General features: G+C 39.0%; 1 protein-coding gene across 2 annotated transcripts in view; it reads left to right on the top strand.

The window, feature by feature from the left end:
* Nucleotides 1-23,137, top strand: part of pi4kab (phosphatidylinositol 4-kinase, catalytic, alpha b) — a 64,539-nt gene extending 41,402 nt beyond the window's left edge. Inside the window, exons 30-56 of one of the 2 annotated variants that reach the window (XM_082188853.1) lie at nucleotides 1,044-1,058; nucleotides 1,277-1,369; nucleotides 2,091-2,247; nucleotides 2,344-2,471; nucleotides 4,855-5,013; nucleotides 6,381-6,532; nucleotides 7,020-7,127; nucleotides 7,213-7,340; nucleotides 9,471-9,629; nucleotides 10,922-11,001; nucleotides 11,114-11,313; nucleotides 11,723-11,813; nucleotides 12,970-13,137; nucleotides 13,236-13,289; nucleotides 13,434-13,554; nucleotides 13,629-13,758; nucleotides 14,789-14,859; nucleotides 14,952-15,024; nucleotides 15,759-15,829; nucleotides 16,128-16,234; nucleotides 16,818-16,922; nucleotides 17,721-17,846; nucleotides 18,689-18,809; nucleotides 18,899-19,058; nucleotides 19,140-19,229; nucleotides 19,371-19,454; nucleotides 22,162-23,137. In XM_082188853.1, coding sequence (XP_082044979.1) covers nucleotides 1,044-1,058; nucleotides 1,277-1,369; nucleotides 2,091-2,247; nucleotides 2,344-2,471; nucleotides 4,855-5,013; nucleotides 6,381-6,532; nucleotides 7,020-7,127; nucleotides 7,213-7,340; nucleotides 9,471-9,629; nucleotides 10,922-11,001; nucleotides 11,114-11,313; nucleotides 11,723-11,813; nucleotides 12,970-13,137; nucleotides 13,236-13,289; nucleotides 13,434-13,554; nucleotides 13,629-13,758; nucleotides 14,789-14,859; nucleotides 14,952-15,024; nucleotides 15,759-15,829; nucleotides 16,128-16,234; nucleotides 16,818-16,922; nucleotides 17,721-17,846; nucleotides 18,689-18,809; nucleotides 18,899-19,058; nucleotides 19,140-19,229; nucleotides 19,371-19,454; nucleotides 22,162-22,213 — 3,003 coding nt within the window. In that variant the 3' untranslated portion in view covers nucleotides 22,214-23,137. The remainder of the gene's footprint in view (nucleotides 1-1,043; nucleotides 1,059-1,276; nucleotides 1,370-2,090; nucleotides 2,248-2,343; nucleotides 2,472-4,854; nucleotides 5,014-6,380; nucleotides 6,533-7,019; nucleotides 7,128-7,212; nucleotides 7,341-9,470; nucleotides 9,630-10,921; nucleotides 11,002-11,113; nucleotides 11,314-11,722; nucleotides 11,814-12,969; nucleotides 13,138-13,235; nucleotides 13,290-13,433; nucleotides 13,555-13,628; nucleotides 13,759-14,788; nucleotides 14,860-14,951; nucleotides 15,025-15,758; nucleotides 15,830-16,127; nucleotides 16,235-16,817; nucleotides 16,923-17,720; nucleotides 17,847-18,688; nucleotides 18,810-18,898; nucleotides 19,059-19,139; nucleotides 19,230-19,370; nucleotides 19,455-22,161) is intronic. The other variant, XM_082188854.1, reaches the window with a different exon arrangement.
* Nucleotides 23,138-23,389: the final 252 nt, after the last annotated feature.

Raw genomic sequence — 23,389 nt, 5'->3', positions numbered from 1 at the left:
CACACACACACACACACACACACACACACACACACACACACACACACACACACACACACACACACACACACATTACAGACACACACACACACACACACACACACACACACACACACACACACACACACACACACACAGTCCCGCTTACAGACACACGTCCCGACGGTAACCGATGCTGTGCTCTTACGGTAGATGGTTACTGAGATGGTAACTGAGGTGTTTGGGCAGATTAAGGTAAGACGGCGGCCAGTCTTTAGAAGAAAAACATCAATCATTTTAGAAAGAAGATTTATGATTTATTGAAATCACTAAATTCAAAAACTGATTGACTGAACATCTGAATATGAATATAATTTGAACGTGATCACATTTCACTGATTATTTATTTATTAAATTGTCAAATCAGTTTTATTTATATGGATCTTTCATAATGCACATTGTTTCAAAGCAGCTTTGAAGATAATATTTGCAGTAATTATGGATTAAATATTGTCAGCTCTTTTAGCAGTTAATGCATACAGCAGTTTATTATGAGAATTTTATGTATGCATTGAGCCAAATGTCCTGCTACATTTACTATAGTGTTCAGTATAACACTGTATGATGCACTGTATCCCACAATGCACTGCAAATTTGACCTTAATGTGGACTATAATGCATTATAAACATTAACCATATGAATCGCTGTAAAGAAGATTCTTAGAAAGGGTGTGTGTTGTGAAGAGTGTTACACAGATTGTGCTTTTCACAGTACGCTACTTAAAACTAACCGTGAGATGTAATATTGATGATTCCCGTAGTAACACTTTATGAATATTCATTAGCACTGTTGTGTTCATTATGCCTGTTGGTCTTTGTTTTGTTTTTTGCATGGTATGCGCTCTGATGTAATTTTGCAGCATGTTTGCGTATCATTTGTCATTCTCTTTGTTTGTGCCGTTACATCATTGCGTCTCTGCTAACTCATCTGTGTGTGCGCTGTGATTGGTTGGCTCTGGGTTTGGTGGGTGTGGCCTGCCGTGTGTCCCTCCCCCTCGTCCCAGGCAGCTTTTCCTCAGGTTGGTACTCAATGCTTTCAGTTGCTTCGTCTTGTTGAACTCTTGTTCCGTTTACAGACCCAGATATGTTTTTAATCATAGCAGTGGATCGGTCCGTATATTCCCACTGCTCCTCCTCACAGCACGCCTGATGCTTTATAGATGAAGGACTAGTCAGGAATGTGCATTAGTGATGTTTTTAACTGTGAAGAGACTGAATCAGTTCCCATCATGCCCAGGTTACCCAGCTGACGGAGCGGCCCTCCTGTGTGAAGAAGGATTACTCCAACTTCATGGCGTCGCTCAACCTGCGGAACCGCTACACCGGAGAGGTAAACGCTTTCAGTAGGGTGTTGATGAGTGAATCTCATGAAACTTGACTGGAACATTATTTCTTTATTGTAATTTTCTGTAAGAAATAATCCGAAAATATCTTATTTTTTAATAAAGAAAATCGTTATTATTTATTTATTTATTAATTTTAATTTAATTAATTTAAATTTAAACATTTATTTGCTTTCTGACATAATGTGACATAATGTGACATTATTATTATTATTATTATTATTATTATTATTATTATTATTATTTTATTTTATTTTATTTTTTTCCACAGAATTTATATAAGAAAGAACATAGTCTTATTTTCCATAAAGAAAGTCTATTTTTAGGACCAATTATTTATTTTATATATATATATATTTTATATATATCTTTAACTATATATATATAAAATAAATATATTTTTATTTATTCATTTTAATTTAAATGTATTTTTTTTATTACAATTTTAAATATTAATTTAATGAAATAATTTTAATGTATTTATATATTTGCATTGGGACATACTTTTTCACAGAAAATTTAAATGAATAACATATTCGTATTATTTTCCATAACGAAAGTCTATTTTTATGGCCAAATATATATATTCTTTCTTGGTTTTGAGGTGAAATGTGACCTGGACATGTTTGTGTGTCCATAATGCAAGAGCAGAGCATTTGATTGTGTGTGTGTGTGTGTGTGTGTGTGTGTGTGTGTGTGTGTGTTGAGGTGGCTGGGATGCTGCAGTTTGCCGAGGCGACGCACAGCGAGTCGAACCCCAGCAAACTGATGATCTCTCAGATGAGCGACGCTCTGGATGCCAAAAACTCTGACGCCTTCATGCAAAACATGTTTAAGATGACCGCACTGTTCATCAGCACTAAAGGTAGCGCGCACACACACACACACACACACACCCCGTCACACAGACCGCATCGAATGCATGATGTTTGAGTGACGCACACAAACGTCTCTGTCTCAGACTGCGATCTCCAGCTGCTGCATCATCTCTGCTCGTCTCCTCTGAAGATGTTCACGGAGCAGGGCATGGAGACGGCCATCGCATGTTGGGAATGGCTTCTCGCAGCTCGCAGTGGAGCTGAAGTCCAGGTAACTTTAAAGGGATAATTCACCTAAAAATAAAAAATTAGCCGTGATTTACTCACCCTGAAGCCATCCTAGGTATTTTTTTGGGAAGTCCATCAAAGTGCATCTATCCATCATAAAAGTGCATCCATCCATGATAAAAGTGCATCTATCTATGGTAAAAGTGCATCTATCCATCATAAAAGTGCATCCATCCATGATAAAAGTGCATCTATCTATGGTAAAAGTGCTCGAAATGGCTCTGGGGAGGCTAATAAAGGCCTTCTGAAGTGAAGCGATGTTCATGTAAGAAAAATATCCATATTTAAAACTTTATCGACTAAAATAACTAATATGTCTATTATATATTAATATTATAATAGTAATGAATGACATATTAATAGTTTAATATGGACTAAAATAATCAGAAGTTTTAAAAATGGATATTTTTCTTACACAAACATCGCTTCAGAAGTCCTTTATTAACCCGCCAGAGCCTTGTGGAGCACTTTTATCATGAGTAGATGCACTTTTATCATGAGTAGATGCACTTTTATCATGAGTAGATGCACTTTTATCATGGGTAGATGCCCTTTTATCATGAGTAGATGCCCTTTTATCATGAGTAGATGCCCTTTTATCATGAGTAGATGCCCTTTTATCATGAGTAGATGCCCTTTTATCATGAGTAGATGCACTTTTATCATGAGTAGATGCACTTTTATCATGGGTAGATGCACTTTTATCATGAGTAGATGCACTTTTATCATGGGTAGATGCACTTTTATCATGAGTAGATGCCCTTTTATCATGGGTAGATGCACTTTTATCATGAGTAGATGCCCTTTTATCATGAGTAGATACACTTTTATCATGAGTAGATGCACTTTTATCATGAGTAGATACACTTTTATCATGAGTAGATGCACTTTTATCATGGGTAGATGCACTTTTATCATGAGTAGATGCACTTTTATCATGAGTAGATGCACTTTTATCATGGGTAGATGCACTTTTATCATGGGTAGATGCACTTTTATCATGAGTAGATGCACTTTTATCATGAGTAGATACACTTTTATCATGAGTAGATGCACTTTTATCATGAGTAGATGCACTTTTATCATGAGTAGATGCACTTTTATCATGAGTAGATGCACTTTTATCATGAGTAGATGCACTTTTATCATGGGTAGATGCACTTTTATCATGAGTAGATGCCCTTTTATCATGAGTAGATACACTTTTATCATGAGTAGATGCACTTTTATCATGAGTAGATACACTTTTATCATGAGTAGATGCACTTTTATCATGGGTAGATGCACTTTTATCATGAGTAGATGCACTTTTATCATGAGTAGATGCACTTTTATCATGGGTAGATGCACTTTTATCATGGGTAGATGCACTTTTATCATGAGTAGATGCACTTTTATCATGAGTAGATACACTTTTATCATGAGTAGATGCACTTTTATCATGAGTAGATGCACTTTTATCATGAGTAGATGCACTTTTATCATGAGTAGATGCACTTTTATCATGAGTAGATGCACTTTTATCATGGGTAGATGCACTTTTATCATGGGTAGATGCACTTTTATCATGAGTAGATGCACTTTTATCATGAGTAGATGCACTTTTATCATGGGTAGATGCACTTTTATCATGAGTAGATACACTTTTATCATGAGTAGATGCACTTTTATCATGAGTAGATGCACTTTTATCATGAGTAGATGCACTTTTATCATGAGTAGATGCACTTTTATCATGAGTAGATGCACTTTTATCATGAGTAGATGCACTTTTATCATGGGTAGATGCCCTTTTATCATGGGTAGATGCACTTTTATCATGAGTAGATGCCCTTTTATCATGAGTAGATGCACTTTTATCATGAGTAGATGCACTTTTATCATGAGTAGATACACTTTTATCATGAGTAGATGCACTTTTATCATGGGTAGATGCACTTTTATCATGAGTAGATGCACTTTTATCATGGGTAGATGCACTTTTATCATGGGTAGATGCACTTTTATCATGGGTAGATGCACTTTTATCATGGGTAGATGCACTTTTATCATGGATGGATGCACTTTTATCATGGGTAGATGCACTTTTATCATGGGTAGATGCACTTTTATCATGGGTAGATGCACTTTGGTGGACTTCCAAAAAAATACACCCATTGACCCCCATTATAAAGCTTGGAAGAGCCAGGACATTTTTTAATATAACTCCGATTGTGTTCGTCTGAAAGAAGAATGTTATATAAAGGATGGCTTCAGGATGAGTAAATTATGGGCTAATTTTCATATTGGGTGAACTATCCCTTTCACTATAACAGCATCACATGCTGTGAAAACACTGCTCATGATGTGTGTGTGTGTGTGTGCAGTTCATGCGTGAGATGGCGGACGCCTGGCAGATGACCATCAAGCTGAAGATGGGCTTGTTCTCGGAGACCGAGTCCGAGGCCGATCCTTTAGCGGCTTCAGAAGAGAGTCAACCACTGCCTCGTCCACCCAACGTCACACCGCATTCACTCTGGATCGAGGTCTGGATTATTGCTTACTACGACTATTACAATTTATGCAGAATATAGTATGCATACTGTATGTAAATAAAACTGACTTGACTTTACACAGTGCTTTTCACATTGTTGTTAAAGCCCCCTGTGGTGAAAATCCAGCGTTTAATGTTGTTTATGTGTCTATGTGGTGTTTTTAATCTGCTTTAAGACAAACCATGTGTAAATTCATAAGTCGACACCATCGCTGAGTATTTTCTCCTTGAAACTGCAGTGAACCAAAGACAGTCTCAAAAACACACTTTGAAATCGCTGGTGTTTTCAAGAAAAAAGTTTAAATAAGTCATTTTAGTGATCAAAGATAAGTTTTTAAGGAATAAAATTGACTACTAAAGTGTTTTTTCTACATTAATCAACATCACCCCCATTCTAAAATTTAAAAGGCATCTATATTTTATTAACACCAAATGTATACACTGAGAAATGAATATTATAAATAAAAAATTTGTTTTGTTGCTTTATTATATTTTTTTCTCTACTCACTATTATAATGTACTGTTAAATAAATTATTTAATTGTAATATTTATATTAATCATTTTTTATTTATAGTTTAATCCATTCAATATATTAATAACTATTTTAATTAAAAAAAATTATTCATATATCTGATATCTATTTTATATAACACCCTTTTTATACACTAAAATTAAATAAATAATGAATATATTTAACCGTATATTATTATAGTTATTCGAGAAAAAATATAATGTACCTTAAAATATTTTTTTTAAATCTGTCTTTTATATTATTACTTTTTTTTTATCATCTGTATTTAATAGAATAATAATATTTTACTCACATTTTTATTCATTTATTTATTTTACTTTAATTTGCTTATTTATTATTATTAATTCAACTGCTTTAAAAAAAAAAAATTCTAGACTTAGCTTGTTAAACATACAATGTAATGAGTACTACCATTTGAATATACTTATTTTATACTATTATATAAAATAGTATGTACTATTTTTATGAAACAGTAGGCATTTTAGCTACTGTTTAGTATGTTGTAGTAGACCTTTTCATTTTAAACACAGCCATCAAACAGAAACCCTCAAAGTTATCAAATATCATTGCATTCCCCATATGAGTGATTTTTACGTGTGTGTGTGTGTGTGTGTGTGTGTGTGTGTGTGTGTGTGTGTGTGTGTGTGTGTGTGTGTGTGTGTGTGTGTGTGTGTGTGTGTGTGTGTGTGTGTGTGTGTGTGTGTGTGTGTGTGTGTGTGTGTGTGTGTGTGTGTGTGTGTGTGTGTGTGTGTGTGTGTGTGTGTGTGTGTGTGTGTGTGTGTGTGTGTGTGTGTGTGTGTGTGTGTGTGTGTGTGTGTGTGTTTAGTTTCTAGTGCAGAGATTTGAAATCGCGAAGTACTGCAGTGCAGATCAGGTGGAGATCTTCACGGTTCTCCTGCAGAAAGCCCTGTCCATCAGCGTCGGTGGACCGAAGAGCTGCCTGAACCGACACGTCGCCGCTATAGGACCCCGCTTCAGGTGAAACACACGTTTTACAGCATTTACACTATAAACTACACCAGTCAACATTTGAAGTGGATCAGAAAAGTTCATCAAAGTTGTCCTAAGACAAAAACGGGTAATGTTCAAAATTCATGTATTACTTTGATGAAAGGTTTTGATCCACTTCAAATGTTGACTACTATATTATTTGTAACTAGCTTATATCTGTATGTGCACATATAAATCATAAATGGTCAAATTACCATCATATAAAGCTACTGTACACACACACAGTGAAGCCCATTCATCCCAGCACACAGCATTGGTAATTATACATCATAAAAGCCGACCAATCAGGTTAACACATCCCTGTGCCTTTAGGTTTGGTATCTTTAAAAATGTTGTTAAAATGCCAATGTGAACACTAAGAGGCCAGGACAAAAACATGTGTTGTTGTATTTGTGTACATATAAACACATGTGTTGTTGTATATAACCTGCGAGTGTTGTGATTGTGTGATTAGGCTCCTGACTCTTGGTCTCACTCTTCTGCATGCTGATGTTGTGACCAATGCCACCATCCGTAATGTCCTGAGAGAGAAGATCTACTCTACAGCCTTTGATTACTTCAGGTATAATGAACACCCACACCGGCAGGGGAAATGTGTAGTGTCTCTTGCAGCGAACCGAATGTGTGTGTGTGTGTGTGTGTTTCAGTGTGGCTCCACGATTCCCCACTCAGCCGGAGAAACGCCTGCGTGAAGACATCAGCATCATGATCAAGTTCTACGCGTGTTTGCTGTCGGATAAGAAATACCTCACAGCCATTCAGCTCGTCCCACCAGGTAAACGAACATCATCGAAGTTCATATGAACGATCTTCAGCTCAAATCCACCGGACAGGTGTGATGTTACATGTGTGTTTCATTTCAATTCACATTTATTTGTATAGCGCTTTTCACAATACACATCGTTTCAAAGCAGCTTTACCGAAAATACACGAGTCCACATTACAATTTAGAGAGATGTGTTATCAGAGGAAGTTATGTATTTCAGAAATGTACATATACAAAATCACACAGTTAGCTAAAAATATATTAATTTAAACAATGTAATAATTTAAGTCAGAAACAATGAGCTCATGCTTTTCTCATTGTTTTTAATATATTTGAACTCTATAGCCAAAGGAGAACTGGCCTCTAAAACAAAAGTGTTTTTTCTCCATTAATCAACATCACCTCCATTGTAATATTTAAAAGGCATCTATCTTTTATTAACACCAAATTTATACACTGAGAAATGAAGATTATAAATCAAAAATTTGTTTTAAGTTGCATTATTATATATTTTTTCTCTACTCACTATTATAATGTACTGTTAAATACATTATTGATTAAAACAACACTAAATATATATATTTTTTTTACCTTAAAATAATGTTTCCAAAATCGTTTCAGTGGTTCAAGTCTTTTATAAACACCAAATTTATACACCGAGAAATGAATATTTTAAATCAAAAAGTTGCATTATTATATTTTTTGCTCTACTCCCTTTAGCTATAAATGTATTCATTTAAACAATGTAGTAAATTAAGGCAGAAATGATGAGATCATTGAAGTAATAAATACTTACAAATTATTTCTGAGTCAAGATATTTGGGTGCTTTATTATGACATGTCAAGCAGCTTCAGTCCCTCATCCTTACGTTCTAAGGGTGTGTTCACGTGTGTGTGTGTGTGTGTGTGTGTGGTGTGTTTGCATGTTTGTTGGATTAAAACGAACTCTGGTGCGATTTCTCTGTTAGTGCGGTTCATTTGAATAAGTGTGAACCACTGAAAAGATGGGTCTCGGTCCACTCTGGTGCAGTTCAAATGAAATATATGAACACAACATGGACAAAAGACATGTAGATTAACCAAAAACAGGACATGATGTAACAAGATGCCACCCTAAAAAGGACTGAATACTCAAGTATACCTTTTTTTTCTCGTCACAGTCGTGATGTTGCCCATCATAGTACAGGATCAGAACCACGTCTCCTCACAGAAGATCTGTGTGTGTGTGTGTGTGTGTGTGTGACGGAGGGATTCCTGATGCTGTTTCGACTCCTTTACACATTTTATAATCTCTTCACGAGTTCTCAGCTGGTCAAAATCCCATCATCATGTGTAGCTACGCACATACAGCGAGAGCATTCAGCCCAGAACACAGCGTTGTTTTGGATGTTCAATAAGTTTCATCGTAAAATTTTATAAGAGCCGACCGATCAGGTTGTGAACATGTCCCTATACCTTTAGGTTCTGTTAAAATGCCAGTGTGAACATTATAAGCAGACCAGGACAAACTTTTTTTTTTTTGGTCCGGACCAAATAATAAGACTATTCTTTAATAACTTTAATAATTATTATACATGCAGTGTTTAGGAGCTCGTGTTAATTGAGCGACTACATGGAATTTTTGTATATTTACAAACTCATTTGTCACATGATGGGATCATTTAAGATGAATTGAGATAAAAAGGTGATTAAAAATCATAAAGAATTGATGAAAAACATACAGGACCCAAAATATACACTTTTTTTTTTTTTTACACATTTTAACCTAACAAAAAAAAGAAAAGTTAATGGACATGTTATTTGTACCCATAAACCTTAGGTGCGTCCCAAATCGCGTACTTGTGCACTACGACATTTTGTAGTATAAATAGTGCGAGTAGTGCGTTCACATATAACATTCTACAAAGAAAAAGTGCACTTTAAGGACCCGGATGATGCACTTATTCAACCGAAAAAACGAAGTGTGTAACGTTGGACACTTCATGCACTCGACTGGCGCAGCTTTAATTACGTAGTGGAGGGGGAGGAGCTATCAGACTCCAATGTTGAAGACAAAATAAACTTATAAAGTTCATACACTACATGGTTGAGTGCATAGTGTATAAGTGCATTTGGGACACAGCTCTTGTGTTTGCTCAGACCCTCAGGACGTGTCTGTGAACAGTCTGTCTGTGATGGCGGTGACGGACTCGAGGAGCAGTCTAGACGCGGCTGTGGGATCCAGACAACAGGCCAATCAGGGCTGGATCAACACTTACCCACTGTCCAGCGGAGTCTCCACACTCTCCAAGAAATCAGGTACACACACACACACACACACACACACACACACACACACACACCCCAACCCTAAACCTACCCATCACAAACACACACACGCACACGGCTGGATCAACACTTACCCACTGTCCAGCGGAGTCTCCACACTCTCCAAGAAATCAGGTACACGCACACACTCACACTCACACTCACACTCACACTCACACACACTCTCTCTCTCTCTCTCTCTCTCTCTCTCTCTCTCACACACACACACACACACACACACACACACACACACACACACACACACACACACACACACACACACACACACTTACACAGGATTTCTTTCTAATTTGATGTTTTAGGCCTTTACACTTTTTATAAGTAAAGAGGAATGAGGAACGTGATTGTGACTGGACTGGAAACGGCATGTTGTTTTAGCATCCTTTATCTCTCTGACTTCATGCCACATAAAATGCTCAACCAGTCAAATGTTCAGACACATCTGCTCACTCTTTAATCAACGCTGAAATAACACGCATTTAATGACGTACTGTAGTTATCAAAACATGCAATACAAATGAAAATTCTCTAATATTTGAGCTTCTAGATTAGTCTAGATTACAGTTCTGTCCGCTCTGGATGTTTACATTTACATTTATTCATTTAGCTGACGCTTTTATCCAGAGCGACTTACAATTGCTATATATGTCAGAGGTCGCACGCCTCTGGAGCAACTAGGGGTTAAGTGTCTTGCTCAGGGACACATTGGTGTCTCACAGTGGATTCGAACCCGGGTCTCTCACGCCAAAGGCATGTGTCTTATCCATTGCGCCACCACCCCTATGGCTCTGGATGTTCATCAGCCAGCTTCACCAGTTCACATGTGTTGCACTCTTGTCGCTGTTGCTTAACAATCCATTTTTGTAAATAAATTCATACACATAAATTGGGCCTATTTGTTTACAAAACTAATTTCTAGCACGTACCTTTAGATCAAAAGGAGTTTAATCCTCGGTACACATTTGTACGACCTTTCCCAGACGAAAGATGGCCAATCGTGGTGATCTCTGAGCTCATGGCTCCTAAACGGCGTCCAGTGAGAGAGGTTCAAAGACGGCCGTTGTCACAAAGATATTTGGTGTGCGATTATTTTCTGACACTGTCATAAATTTAGCCTGATCATCTCAGAGTGTTTGCTGCTGTGACCTACGTCTACGGACTAGCCAATAAAAATGCAACATGAAAACGATTACATTGAGCTCCATTTGTAAAATTGGCATGCTTCATCATATGACCTACTCGGATATTAAATTATTTTGTAGGTCTGTCAAAGAAGACGAACCGAGGAACGCAGCTGCACAAATACTTCATGAAGCGCAGGACGCTCCTGCTGGCCCTGCTGGTGAGATTACAGTGATGTAATGAATATGTGTCTCTTACTACAGATATCATGACTTCTAGTAGTACGTTTTTAATTAGTATATGATTAAACTAATGATATTTCTGGTTGTTAGGCCAGCGAGGTGGAGCGTCTGACCACCTGGTACAATCCTCTGGGCAGCCAGGAGCTCCAGATCTCAGCCGACCAGTCTGTGGAGACCAGCATCGCCAACTGGAGGTCCAAATACATCAGCCTGACTGAGAAACAGTGGAAGGACAACGTTAACCTAGCGTGGAGCATCGCGCCGTATCTCGCCCTACAGCTGCCGGCCAGGTGAGAGAGCGCATGCACAACGTTTGCAATTTGCATTTATATTTTATGCCTTTAGTGATGGATTTGATATTTTATGCATTTTATATTTTATGCATTTGGTGATGGATTTGATATTTTATGCTTTTTATATTTTATGCATTTGGTGATGTATTTCATATTTTATGCATTTGGTGATGGATTTTATATTTTATGCATTTTAAATTTTATGCATTTGGTGATGGATTTTATTTTTTGTGCATTTGGTGATGAATTTGATATTTTATGCATTTGGTGACTCGCATTGCGTTCAAGATCTACATGCATCCGATCATGCATTCCCTGAAAATCAAACCCATGGTTTTAGCAGAGCTCCAGGAATGATTAACATGCTCTAATAATATGAAATGATATTGAAAGTGATATTTTCCAGGTTCAAGAACACCGAAGCCATTTTCTCAGAAGTGACCCGCTTGGTTCGGCTGGATCCGGGAGCGGTCAGTGACGTTCCTGAGGCTGTGAAGGTAAACATCCAGAACCCAACAGAAACACATGATCAAATGAACGAGTAATAGACCTTAGTCGGGTAGACATCATTTAATTTAATTTGACATGAGGTTCAGAGCTACAGTTTCAAATATGTTGTATTGTCTAGGGTCTTATTTACACAGCCTGTGTTTCCTGGAGTCTTTGTCCTCTGGACTAAAATATATATTAAGATAAACTACTTAAGGTAAAAAAAACTTGCAGGTAGGGGTGTGCAATATTGATAAAAATCATATCTCCAAATAAACACTGAATATTGATATTTTGAAATGATTTAAAAAATGAAAGAAACTTTAAATGTGAAATTAAAACCGCCAGTAGGTGGCAGCAGGTCACTGTTAATGAGTGAGTCATTGAGATTCAACCGATTCATTTAAATGGCTGATTCACTCAGGAACGAAGCATTTGTCTCTCTTAATGAGTGAGTCATTGAATAATTTTATCAACTGATTTCTACTTTCACTGCCGTGTGTTGCTCAGAGATGTTAAACAGTCCTGTGGTTTTGTTTGGAACTATTTTCATTGGCTAAATAGAGCAAAAACAGGCAATATTGTGTCTAAAAGTCACTTTAATCTTAACTTCTTGTTTACTGTTGTATAAAATCAAAATCACATTTGTAATCATGCTGATACTTGGAGAAAAAACGGCACTCTTCGTGTGATATTGATTAACTATATTAAATGATGTAAATATAAAAGTCAGAGGTGTTTTTGCCCCCTTATCTTGAATATTGAGGGAATTCTAAATGCATTTTAATAGAGTAAATCCTGCAGTGAAAGCGTGTGCACTACTCTTACCTACTAGACTACATCATGTGTGTGTGTGTGTATGCTAGGTGTGTTTATGTAAAGTGAGGGACTTACTCGATAATGTCAGATCACATATTGTTAAAACAACAGTCATGATCTTATCGCACACCCCTAGTTTCTGGACCTAAACTAAACACTTTTTTCTAATGCATTCATATATATTTTAATCTAAAATCTTGCTAATGGAACAAATAAAAGTTCATGGACGTGTTATTAGTTCAGTACTTATAAACATTGTGCTCCCTCAAAAATACTGATAGTTTGATTTATTGGATCTTGCGTAACCGAACGTGTGTGTGTGTGTGTGTGTGTTTCCCGCTGCAGTTCCTGGTGACGTGGCACACGATTGATGCCGATTCTCCGGAGTTGAGTCACATCTTGTGTTGGGCTCCGGCTGATCCTCCCACGGGCCTGTCGTATTTCTCCAGCATGTATCCGCCACATCCACTGACCGCACAGTACGCCGTCAAAGTCCTGCGCTCCTTCCCTCCTGTACGCAATCATCATCATCACACTCTCATTTCTTTATAGCTCTTTATCTTGCATCATTTTGTGTCTTTATTAATGTATATTTTACTCTTGTTCAACAGGATGCGATTCTGTTTTACATCCCACAAATTGTTCAGGCTCTCCGTTATGACAAGGTATAGTGTGTATGAAATTAAAAAGTTAAAGTGTCCCTATTATGCTATTTTAAAGGTTTCTAGTTTTTTGTTTTTGGACCTCCTACAACTGGTTAACATGCATCCAAGTTAAAAAAACACTGGTGTGTGTGTGTGTGTGTGTAGATGGGATACGTGAGAGAATACATCCTGTGGGCGGCACAGAAGTCTCAGCTTCTGGCACATCAGTTCATCTGGAACATGAAGACCAACATCTACACCGACGAGGAGGGACACCAGAAGGACCGTAAGTGTTACTCACTGACATCAGCTTGATGTGTAGAGCTCTTCAGTGACGGTTATTCTGTGTGTGTTCTCTAGCGGACATCGGGGAGCTTCTGGAGCATTTGGTGGAAGAGATCATCGGGTCTCTCTCGGGTCCAGCTAAAGATTTCTACCAGCGCGAGTTTGACTTCTTCAACAAGATCACCAATGTCTCGGCCATTATAAAGTAATAGAAACCTGCCGTTAGCATCCATTTGTGCTCCGGTCATTTTGATTATTTTTCCCAAAATGCTAGTTAATGTTATCACATTGGAATAAAACTTACTGACTTTGCTCAAACAGGGTTTAACAACTTTCCCAAAAAAAATTGTGGATAATTTTCATGCTTTTTTGGGATATTTCCCCCCCACCTTGTTAAACTTGTGTTGTTGCGGGTCAAAAATCACTGGCCTACAGAAAATTGCTTGCAAGGCAAGTTCATTTATATCGCACATTTCATACACTTTGGTAATTAAAAGTGCTTTACACAGAAAGGAATTAAAATAATCACAAAATAAAAGGAAGGAAAATTAAAACGGTTATAAAAGATGATACATAGATAAACTCATCTGGCAAAATAAGTCTCTCATTATGCTATATTCTCATTATGTAGGATTCAATCTTTTCATTAACTTGTGTTCTTTGAATTACTATAGGTTATATATCTTTCTTTATGTAACTGATTGATCGTAGGCCTCAATGATCTGAGCTGATGCTCCTCAGATGTTTTGAGGAGAATATGCTCGAGTGAACTTCATCTCACTTAAAAACTGAGGAGCATCAGCTCAGATCATTGAGGCCTACGATCAATCAGTTACATAAAGAAAGATATATAACCTATAGTAATTCAAAGAACACAAGTTAATGAAAAGATTGAATCCTACATAATGAGATATGAATATAGCATAGTGAGAGACTTATAAGCAATTTTCTGTTGGTCAGTCATTTTTTTACAGGAACACCAAATTAGCTTAATTTGCAAGGGTTAAATAGGACTTTAAGATGAATATTATAGTTTTTTTTATAAGAGTTGTGTGTGATTTATGTCTTTTTATTTGGTAATTGTTGCTTGTGTTGGTTTGTTGAGACTTTTGAAAGCATGTCTAACATCACTGAACGCCTGCACCTCCTGTTTTAGTCTGGAGATGGCGCTCATTGTCCACTCTTACCTCATGTTTGAAGCTGAGATGATCTCTGTTTCTCTGCTCATGTTTCAGGCCCATTCCTAAAGGAGACGAGCGGAAGAGAGCGTGTCTGCGAGCTCTGTCTGATATCAAAGTCCAGCCAGGTTTCAATCTCTCTTCATTATCAGATCACTCTGTTATTGGCTGATATTAGAACCACTTTTAGTTACAAAACCGTTAATTTGATGTTTCTCAGGCTGTTATCTGCCCAGTAACCCTGAGGCCATAGTCCTAGACATTGACTACAAATCTGGAACGCCAATGCAAAGGTACAGTCATCACCTAAAGTGCCCCTATTATGCTGTTTTAAAGGCTCTCAATGTTGTTTTGGCGTCTCCTACAATAGATTCACATGCATCCAAGGTCCAAAAACACTTTAATTTTCTCATAATCTCCACTTCAGCATCAGCTCCTTTCTCTCAGTGTCTGAAACGCTTCGATCAAGGATTCAGTCTCTCTAAGCTCCGCCTCTCTGAGAGCTGCTCTGCTGTGATTGGTCAGAATCCAAACGCTCATTATCATATCTGAATCTCAGCTCTTGATCACAGTGATACGAACAGTAACGATGGCGTGGGTTTTACCGTATCAATCTCATCAAAGTGGATTTGCTTTGTCAGCAGAAAACAGCGTCTTCTCCACATGAACAACACGAACCAAACTCTTCCAGTCTCAGATAAACTACAGTGTTTGAGGGCGGAGCTAAGAGACGCTGTTCAGCCAATCAAGACCAGAGGCTGGCATTATGCAAATTAGTTACAAACCTACGCAGGTTCAGCAGGAAGTGAGACTGAATTACTGACGACTCGTTTCAGTTCAGAATCACGTCTTTCTTTTAGGAGACAAAAACTCTATTTATCTGCACTTTGATCTGTGAAACTATGCAGAGCTTTTACATTCACACACAGCTCTATTACACACTAATAGGGGCACTTGAATACTGTCATACACCATCTGCAAAAGCATCACGCGTGTTAATCACATGTCTGTGTGTTTTCCCTCTCAGCGCTGCCAAAGCGCCATATCTGGCCAAATTCAAGGTGAAACGCTGTGGAGTGAGTGAACTCGAGAAAGAGGGTATGCAAACCATTAGGGCACAAACATAATTCTTTCATTCCTGAAGCAAACAGCCATACTTCTGCTGGCTTAGTACTGTAGATGACTAATCACAGTGTACACATATTACATTGACATCATTGTTAGCAGTTATGCAGCCATCGAATGTGAATGATTTTGCTCGATTATTTTAATTGTCTGTGCTGTTATAATAATATTAATAAATAATAATTTTAGAAATTTAAGATGAAAGTCTGAGGGATGCCAACACATGAAGTATGATGATGCGCTCCTCTTACACACTCGTGTGTGTTTGTAGGTTTATTGTGTCGCTCGGACTCGCTGGATGAAGCTCAAAGCGGAGAAGACGCACAGAAGATCTGCTGGCAGGCGGCCATCTTTAAAGTAGGAGACGACTGCAGACAGGTATCAGAGGTTCACATCTCATGTGCTTTGTTTTTGCCGTCCTGTATGTACTTTATTAGTTTACTTTTCTGCCATGAAATCTGATTGGATGAGCCAACGACTCAAAGCCGTAGTAAAATAGCTGATATATACAGTATTCACACCTGTGATGCACATCAACATTATACTTATGCACAATCACATACAGGGGAATTAACTATTAAAGTTTGTGAAATTATTGATTCTGTTCATTGAACATTGGATTCTTAAAAAAAAAAAAAAAATCTGTTGCAATTCACATTTAATACCCATTAAAACCACGCTTTTAAAAAAAAAACACAAACTATTATTTAGATTGCTTTATTGGCATGACTGTGTTACAGTGTTGTCAAAGCACAAATTATAAATAGAACAGAACAGAAACATATATAATATAAATCAACAGATTCAAACTGTATATTTTATAAAAACATTAACAAATGGATTGTATTTAAATATGCATTGTAAATCACATTTGACAGATGTAATATATTTAAGTGTAAAAAGTTTGGTTTAGTGTTAACTTTTTTTCTCTCTCTTTCCTTTTCTGTTTTCCTCCCTGCAGGACATGTTGGCTTTGCAGATCATCGGCCTGTTCAAGAACATTTTCCAGCTGGTGGGACTCGACCTGTTTGTTTTTCCGTATAGGGTGGTAGCGACGGCACCAGGGGTGAGTTATTTTATTTTATTTTATTTTATTTTATTTTATTTTATTTTATTTTATTTTATTTTATTATTTATAAAAAAAAAAAATTATTTTATTTATTTATTTATTTATTTATTTATTTAAAACATTTTATTTATTTTAGTTTTAATTTAAAAATATATATATTTTACATTTTTGTTTTGTTTAAATTATTTTTCTATTTAGTTTTGATATTTAGTTTTAAAATTAATAAATTATTTTTATAAAAACAAAAAAACAAAAATTATGATAATGAGTTTTGCTGGCTAGCATCACACCAGTCATTTTTTCCCACTGACTTTCAGTTGCAGTCGTGTTGTTTTAAGTTTAATCAGGTTTATTACATTGATAATACTTCAGATTCATAGTGAAGAACTGAACCGCTGTGGTCCTGGTCAGAACAGATCTGGTCTAAACCAGTCCCTCTGCAAACACACAGCCACACACTATCTGTCATCCGTGGTGATTGTGTAACTGACCATTTTTATATGGCTACACTTACACAACTAATAAAATAAGACATCCGAACAGTCTAAATCTCATGATCATTACCTGAAGGGACAAACACACACATCTCACTCCCTGTATTGCATATTAATCCCTTTATTATGATTATTTATGTTTGCTTGCTGCTCCTGATCTGATTTGTAAATCGTGTAGAGAAATGAGCTTCGCCAAAGGTTGATCCGCAAGCTCTTATTGAGTTGGCTAGTGTGACACCAGCAGCGTATGATTTTTCACACTGAAGACGTTCTCTTGTGGCTGTATGTGTTTGTCCCGCAGTGTGGCGTCATCGAGTGCATCCCAGACTGTAAGTCCAGAGATCAGCTGGGACGACAGACGGATTTCGGGATGTACGATTATTTCCGAAACCAGTACGGAGACGAATCCACTCTGGCCTTCCAGAAGGTGAGAAAAGCCTCGTATCCTCTTGTTCCTGAACTCTGTTTCTCGATCAGGAGTCCGGCGGCGTCCACTAGAGGGCATCAGCAAACTTCCACATGAGGAGTTAATATCATACAAACACACTGAAAAATCAGCTTGAAGAACTAAAAAGCTGTTTATTTCCTATTTTAATTTGTTTCTTTATTGAATTAAGGTTTCCCTAGGTTTCATGTATATTATTATTTTATTTGTTTGTTTTTTTTGGAAATCCAGAATTCCCACAGTCTTGGAAAACCTGGAAAATATGGAGAAGCCTAATTTTAAGTGTTTTCTAGACTTCTAGGATTAAGTCATAAAAAACAAACTTTAAAATAGGCTGAAAGTTAATGTAGTTAACTAACTAACTAAATTAAAAAACAATGTATTTCCAATTTTTTATTTTATTTATTTATAAGTCCCAGTCTTGGAAAACCCTAATAATATATTAGGAAGCCTAAAGTGTGTTTTCTAGACCTGGAAAAGTCGTTTTAAATTCGTTCCAAGCTCTACTATATTTATCAGGTACAGTAGAAATTAAGTAAAAATCCTTATATCCTTAATGATTATCCAGTAAATCAACAATATCTGTATAATTCATGTAGATGAATTAGTTTAAAAGAGTAAAAAAAAAAAATTTTTTTTAATTAGGAGTGCCCATAGCTTAAAACAAAACTTAGGGCTAGACGGCCTTCAAATATGGTTGTACATTGACATTTATGCATTTTACCCAGTTGCTTTTATCCAAAGCAAAAGCGGTTGTGAACGTTCTCTCTCTCTCTCTCTCTCTCTCTCTCTCTCTCTCCCTCTCCCTCTCCCTCTCCCTCCAGGCGAGGTATAACTTCATCAGGAGTATGGCTGCGTACAGTCTTCTGCTGTTCCTGCTCCAGATCAAGGACAGACACAACGGGAACATCATGCTGGACAGACACGGACACCTCATCCACATCGGTGAGACCTCACACCATCATAACGCTCTGTTCTGGGTTTATCATGAGTGTTTATCATGTGTGTTTCTAATGTGTGTGTGTGTTCCTCAGATTTCGGCTTCATGTTTGAGAGTTCTCCGGGTGGGAATCTGGGCTGGGAGCCGGACATCAAACTGACGGATGAGATGGTGATGATCATGGGCGGGAAGATGGAGGCCACGCCCTTTAAGTGGTTCATGGAGATGTGTGTGCGCGGATACCTGGCCGTCAGGTGAGATGTGTGTGTGAACCTGTGTGAGTGTGTCTATTATAAATGGATGGAGTTGATTTCCTGAATGCATTTCTCCTGTAGGCCGTACATGGATGCTGTGGTTGCCTTGGTAACGCTGATGTTGGACACAGGGTTGCCCTGCTTCCGCGGTCAGACCATCAAACTGCTCAAGTGAGTCGAGGGACCGATGTTTTCAGACACGTCTGAATGCACTTAAAAATCAAGCACTGGAAGAAATTTTTTTTTTTAATGCGATCGGTTATTATGCATTATAAAAGATTATACAGATTTGAAGTGAATCTTGTGTTGTAGGCAGCGTTTTAACCCTGGAGTGAGTGAGAAGGAAGCAGCGGCTTTCATCATTAAAGTCATCCAGAACTGCTTCCTGAGCAGCAGGTGAGTGCCCGAGTGTCCGTGTGTGTCCGTCCGTGTCCGTGTGTGTCCGTGTCCGTGTCCGTGTGTGTGTGAGTGTCCGTGTGTGTGTGTGAGTGTCCGTGTGTGTGCGAGTGTCCGTGTGTGTGCGAGTGTCCGTGTGTGTGCGAGTGTCCGTGTGTGTGCGAGTGTCCGTGTGTGTGCGAGTGTCCGTGTGTGCGAGTGTCCGTGTGTGCGAGTGTCCGTGTGTGCGAGTGTCCGTGTGTGCGAGTGTCCGTGTGTGCGAGTGTCCGTGTGTGCGAGTGTCCGTGTGTGCGAGTGTCCGTGTGTGCGAGTGTCCGTGTGTGCGAGTGTCCGTGTGTGCGAGTGTCCGTGTGTGCGAGTGTCCGTGTGTGCGAGTGTCCGTGTGTGCGAGTGTCCGTGTGTGCGAGTGTCCGTGTGTGCGAGTGTCCGTGTGTGCGAGTGTCCGTGTGTGCGAGTGTCCGTGTGTGCGAGTGTCCGTGTGTGTCCGTGCGTGTCCGTGTGTGTCCGTGTGTGTCCGAGCGTCCGTGTGTGTCCGAGCGCCCGTGCGCCCGTGTGTCCGTGTGTCCGTGTGTGTCCGTGTGTGTCCGTGTGCGTCCGTGTGCGTCCGTGTGCGTCCGTGTGTGTCCGTGTGCGTCCGTGCGTCCCCGTGTGTGCGAGTGTCCGTGTGTGCGAGTGTCCGTGTGTGCGAGTGTCCGTGTGTGTGCGAGTGTCCGTGTGTCCGAGTGTCCGTGTGTGTCCGTGTGTGCCCGAGTGTCCGTGTGTCCGTGTGTGTGCGAGTGTGTCCGTGTGTGCGAGTGTGTCCGTGTGTGCGAGTGTCCGTGTGCGTCCGAGTGCGTCCGTGTGCGTCCGTGTGCGTCCGTGTGCGTCCGTGCGAGTGTCCGTGTGTCCGTGTGTGTCCGAGTGCCCGAGTGTCCGTGTGTCCGTGTGTGTCCGTGTGTCCCCGTCTGTGCGAGTGTCCGTCTGTGCGAGTGTCCGTGTGTGCGAGTGTCCGTGTGTCCGTGTGTGTCCGTGTGTGTCCGTGTGTCCGTGTGTGTCCGTGTGTGCGAGTGTCCGTGTGTGTCCGTGTGTGCGAGTGTCCGTGTGTGTCCGAGTGTCCGTGTGTGTCCGTGTGTGCCCGTGTGTGCCCGAGTGTCCGTGTGTCCATGTGTGTGCGAGTGTGTGCGAGTGTGTCCGTGTGTGCGAGTGTCCGTGTGTCCCCGTGTGTGCGAGTGTCCGTGTGTGCGAGTGTCCGTGTGTGCGAGTGTCCGTGTGTGCGAGTGTCCGTGTGTGCGAGTGTCCATGTGTGCGAGTGTCCGTGTGTGCAAGTGTCCGTGTGTGTCCGTGTGTGCGAGTGTCCGTGTGTGTCCGTGTGTGCGAGTGTCCGTGTGTGTGCGAGTGTCCGTGTGTCCGAGTGTCCGTGTGTGTCCGTGTGTGCCCGAGTGTCCGTGTGTCCATGTGTGTGCGAGTGTGTCCGTGTGTGCGAGTGTGTCCGTGTGTGCGAGTGTGTCCGTGTGTGTCCGTGTGTGTCCGTGTGTGTCCGTGTGTGTCCGTGTGTGCGAGTGTCCGTGTGTGTCCGTGTGTGTCCGTGTGCCCGTGTGTCCGTGTGTGTCCGAGTGTCCGTGTGTGTCCGTGTGCCCGAGTGCCCGAGTGTCCGTGTGTCCATGTGTCTGATTTACTAGGAATGCACAGATGTAAAACAACACAATCTGTGCTCATCATATTTTATATGGACATTAAACATGATGTTCAAAGGGAGCCTATAATGCTTATTTTGATTTGACCTTTCCTTTAGTGTGTAATATCAGCTGTTTGTGCAGGTAAACACATTCTGTCAAAGGTAGTGAATCTCTCCAACAGAAAACACTCTCCTGATATTCCTCTTCTGTCGTCCTGCCATTATTTCTGTGACTTAGCCATGTCACCATGACACACATTTACATAAACCCCGTCTACTCATTATGGGTAAGTGATTCGCTATGCCGAGACTGCGAAGGCAAAGAAAACATTGCATGGCCTTCCAATAGTGACACCATAAAGAGACAGGAACTACACCAGTGTAGGAGACAGGAGCATCAGCAGTGAACCGAATGAGGAAAAGTGTGTTTTTAACTTAAAATCATGTAAATGTATTCTAGCAAACCGCCAAAATTATGAGCTGGTAAATCAGCATAATATGAGCACTTTAAAGAGGAAATAATACTAATAATAATGGCCTTTCTTAAAGTTTGATGTTGTTTTGGTCTCTATTAGAACAGGTTTCATGCATTATTTCCTCATATTCTCCATTGTTGCGGCTCCTCTCTTCCCAGTCTGTCAGTAACGCTCTGTTTACTTCCTGTCTCTATGAAGCCCCTCCTTCTGAAAAGCACACTGTGCTCTGATTGGTCGGCTGGAGCAGTGTGTTGTGATTGGTCGAGCGCTTCGAGTGTGTTTGGGAAATGTCCCGCCCCTTACCATAACCACCAGTTTAACACACTACTAACTAACTCAACCAGGCCCCGCCCCTTTATTCTGCGCATGAATTATTATAATGAGGAATATTGTGACGTGTTCGTTCCCGGAAGAAACTCAAGACTAATGGAGGCGTTTCAGGAGTTCAGAAACACTGACACTGATATAGAGAAGAACTCAAACAGCAACATTACACACTAAAGAGAGATGAATATGGAAAAGTCCTCTTTAATAAATAATGCATGAATTACATGATATGTGTTTTCATTTGTTCCAGGAGCAAAACGTATGACATGATCCAGTACTATCAGAACCAGATCCCGTACTGAAGGCCAGAGAAACGTGTGTGTGTGTGTGTGTGTGTGTTTGTGTCTCACTGATGCTATATCACACTGCTGTCACAGTCTGGTGTGTTTGTGCACTTCATAAACCTGAGATGAGTTTGCATGGATTGATACACACTTAAATCAGCACTTATGAGACTTCTTCACACGATGGATGAACTTTCTGCTGCATGATGATTTCAATTATATTTGATTTTAAAGTCAATTTTGTGCCATTTATTAGTTTTATTTGATGTGATTTTGTTTATGGCCTTTAATAGTTTCCAGACAAATCATGTCGTTATTAAACAGCAGATGTTTTTACAGATGTGGACAGTCTGAACTACAGACAAATGTAAAATTTTAGAGGTTTTTAGATTTGCACATTATATTGATTGATTATATTTATAGTTGAATGTTTGCCATCCTGTGAATCTTTATTTCTTTGCAGCTCTGAATTTGTGCATTAATATTTCTGATTTTAGGGTCACATGACCTGATCAATTGCTGCTTGTTTTGCAGTACGTGACTGTTTATTGATCAGTCGATTGTGCAGTAAGTGACTAATCTTTGTACGCTCGTTTGTACGGTCGCATTAATTCTCTCTCCTCTCTTTATATTCTCATTCCTTTTGGATTATTTATTGTCTGTGATATTTAATAAATGTCTACAGTAATTGCTTGTACGCATTTGTAAAGCTTCTTTACTGTGCGTGTGATAATCCCAGATGTCAAATGAAGCGAAGCAAGTGTTTTTATTTATTTAGTGTACAAAATGCTTCAAATGTACAGTCAATATCTGTGTTTTCAAGGGGTTGTTCACTTACAGTGATTTGAAGTTACCAAAAGTCGTTCATTTACTGTAACGGTATGATGTGAGATTACCAATGAAAACACCTTCTAGAAACCAATAAAACTGCAACATTGTCAATGTTTGTTAAATGTCTGATGCTTTTACAGTATACATGCCTTTTAGCTCTACATTTTATCAGTCCATTCATTCACTGGGAGCTCTGGTTTTGCAGAAATAAGTCACAAAAAGATATAACTAAACAGAGGTCAGAAATTTACGTTGTGTCAAGATAAAAAAGGACTTATTACTTATGCAGTAAATAAATAAATAGAAAGGTAATTTAGAAATGAACATTAACCAAAAACTAATGCTTTTAAATATTTTAATTCA

Source organism: Leuciscus leuciscus, assembly GCF_965113295.1.
Source record: "Leuciscus leuciscus genome assembly, chromosome: 13".
NCBI classification, from domain to species: Eukaryota; Metazoa; Chordata; class Actinopteri; order Cypriniformes; family Leuciscidae; genus Leuciscus; species Leuciscus leuciscus.
The sequence above is the reverse complement of the archived record's forward strand: the minus strand, read 5'-3'. Positions and strand labels throughout refer to the sequence as shown.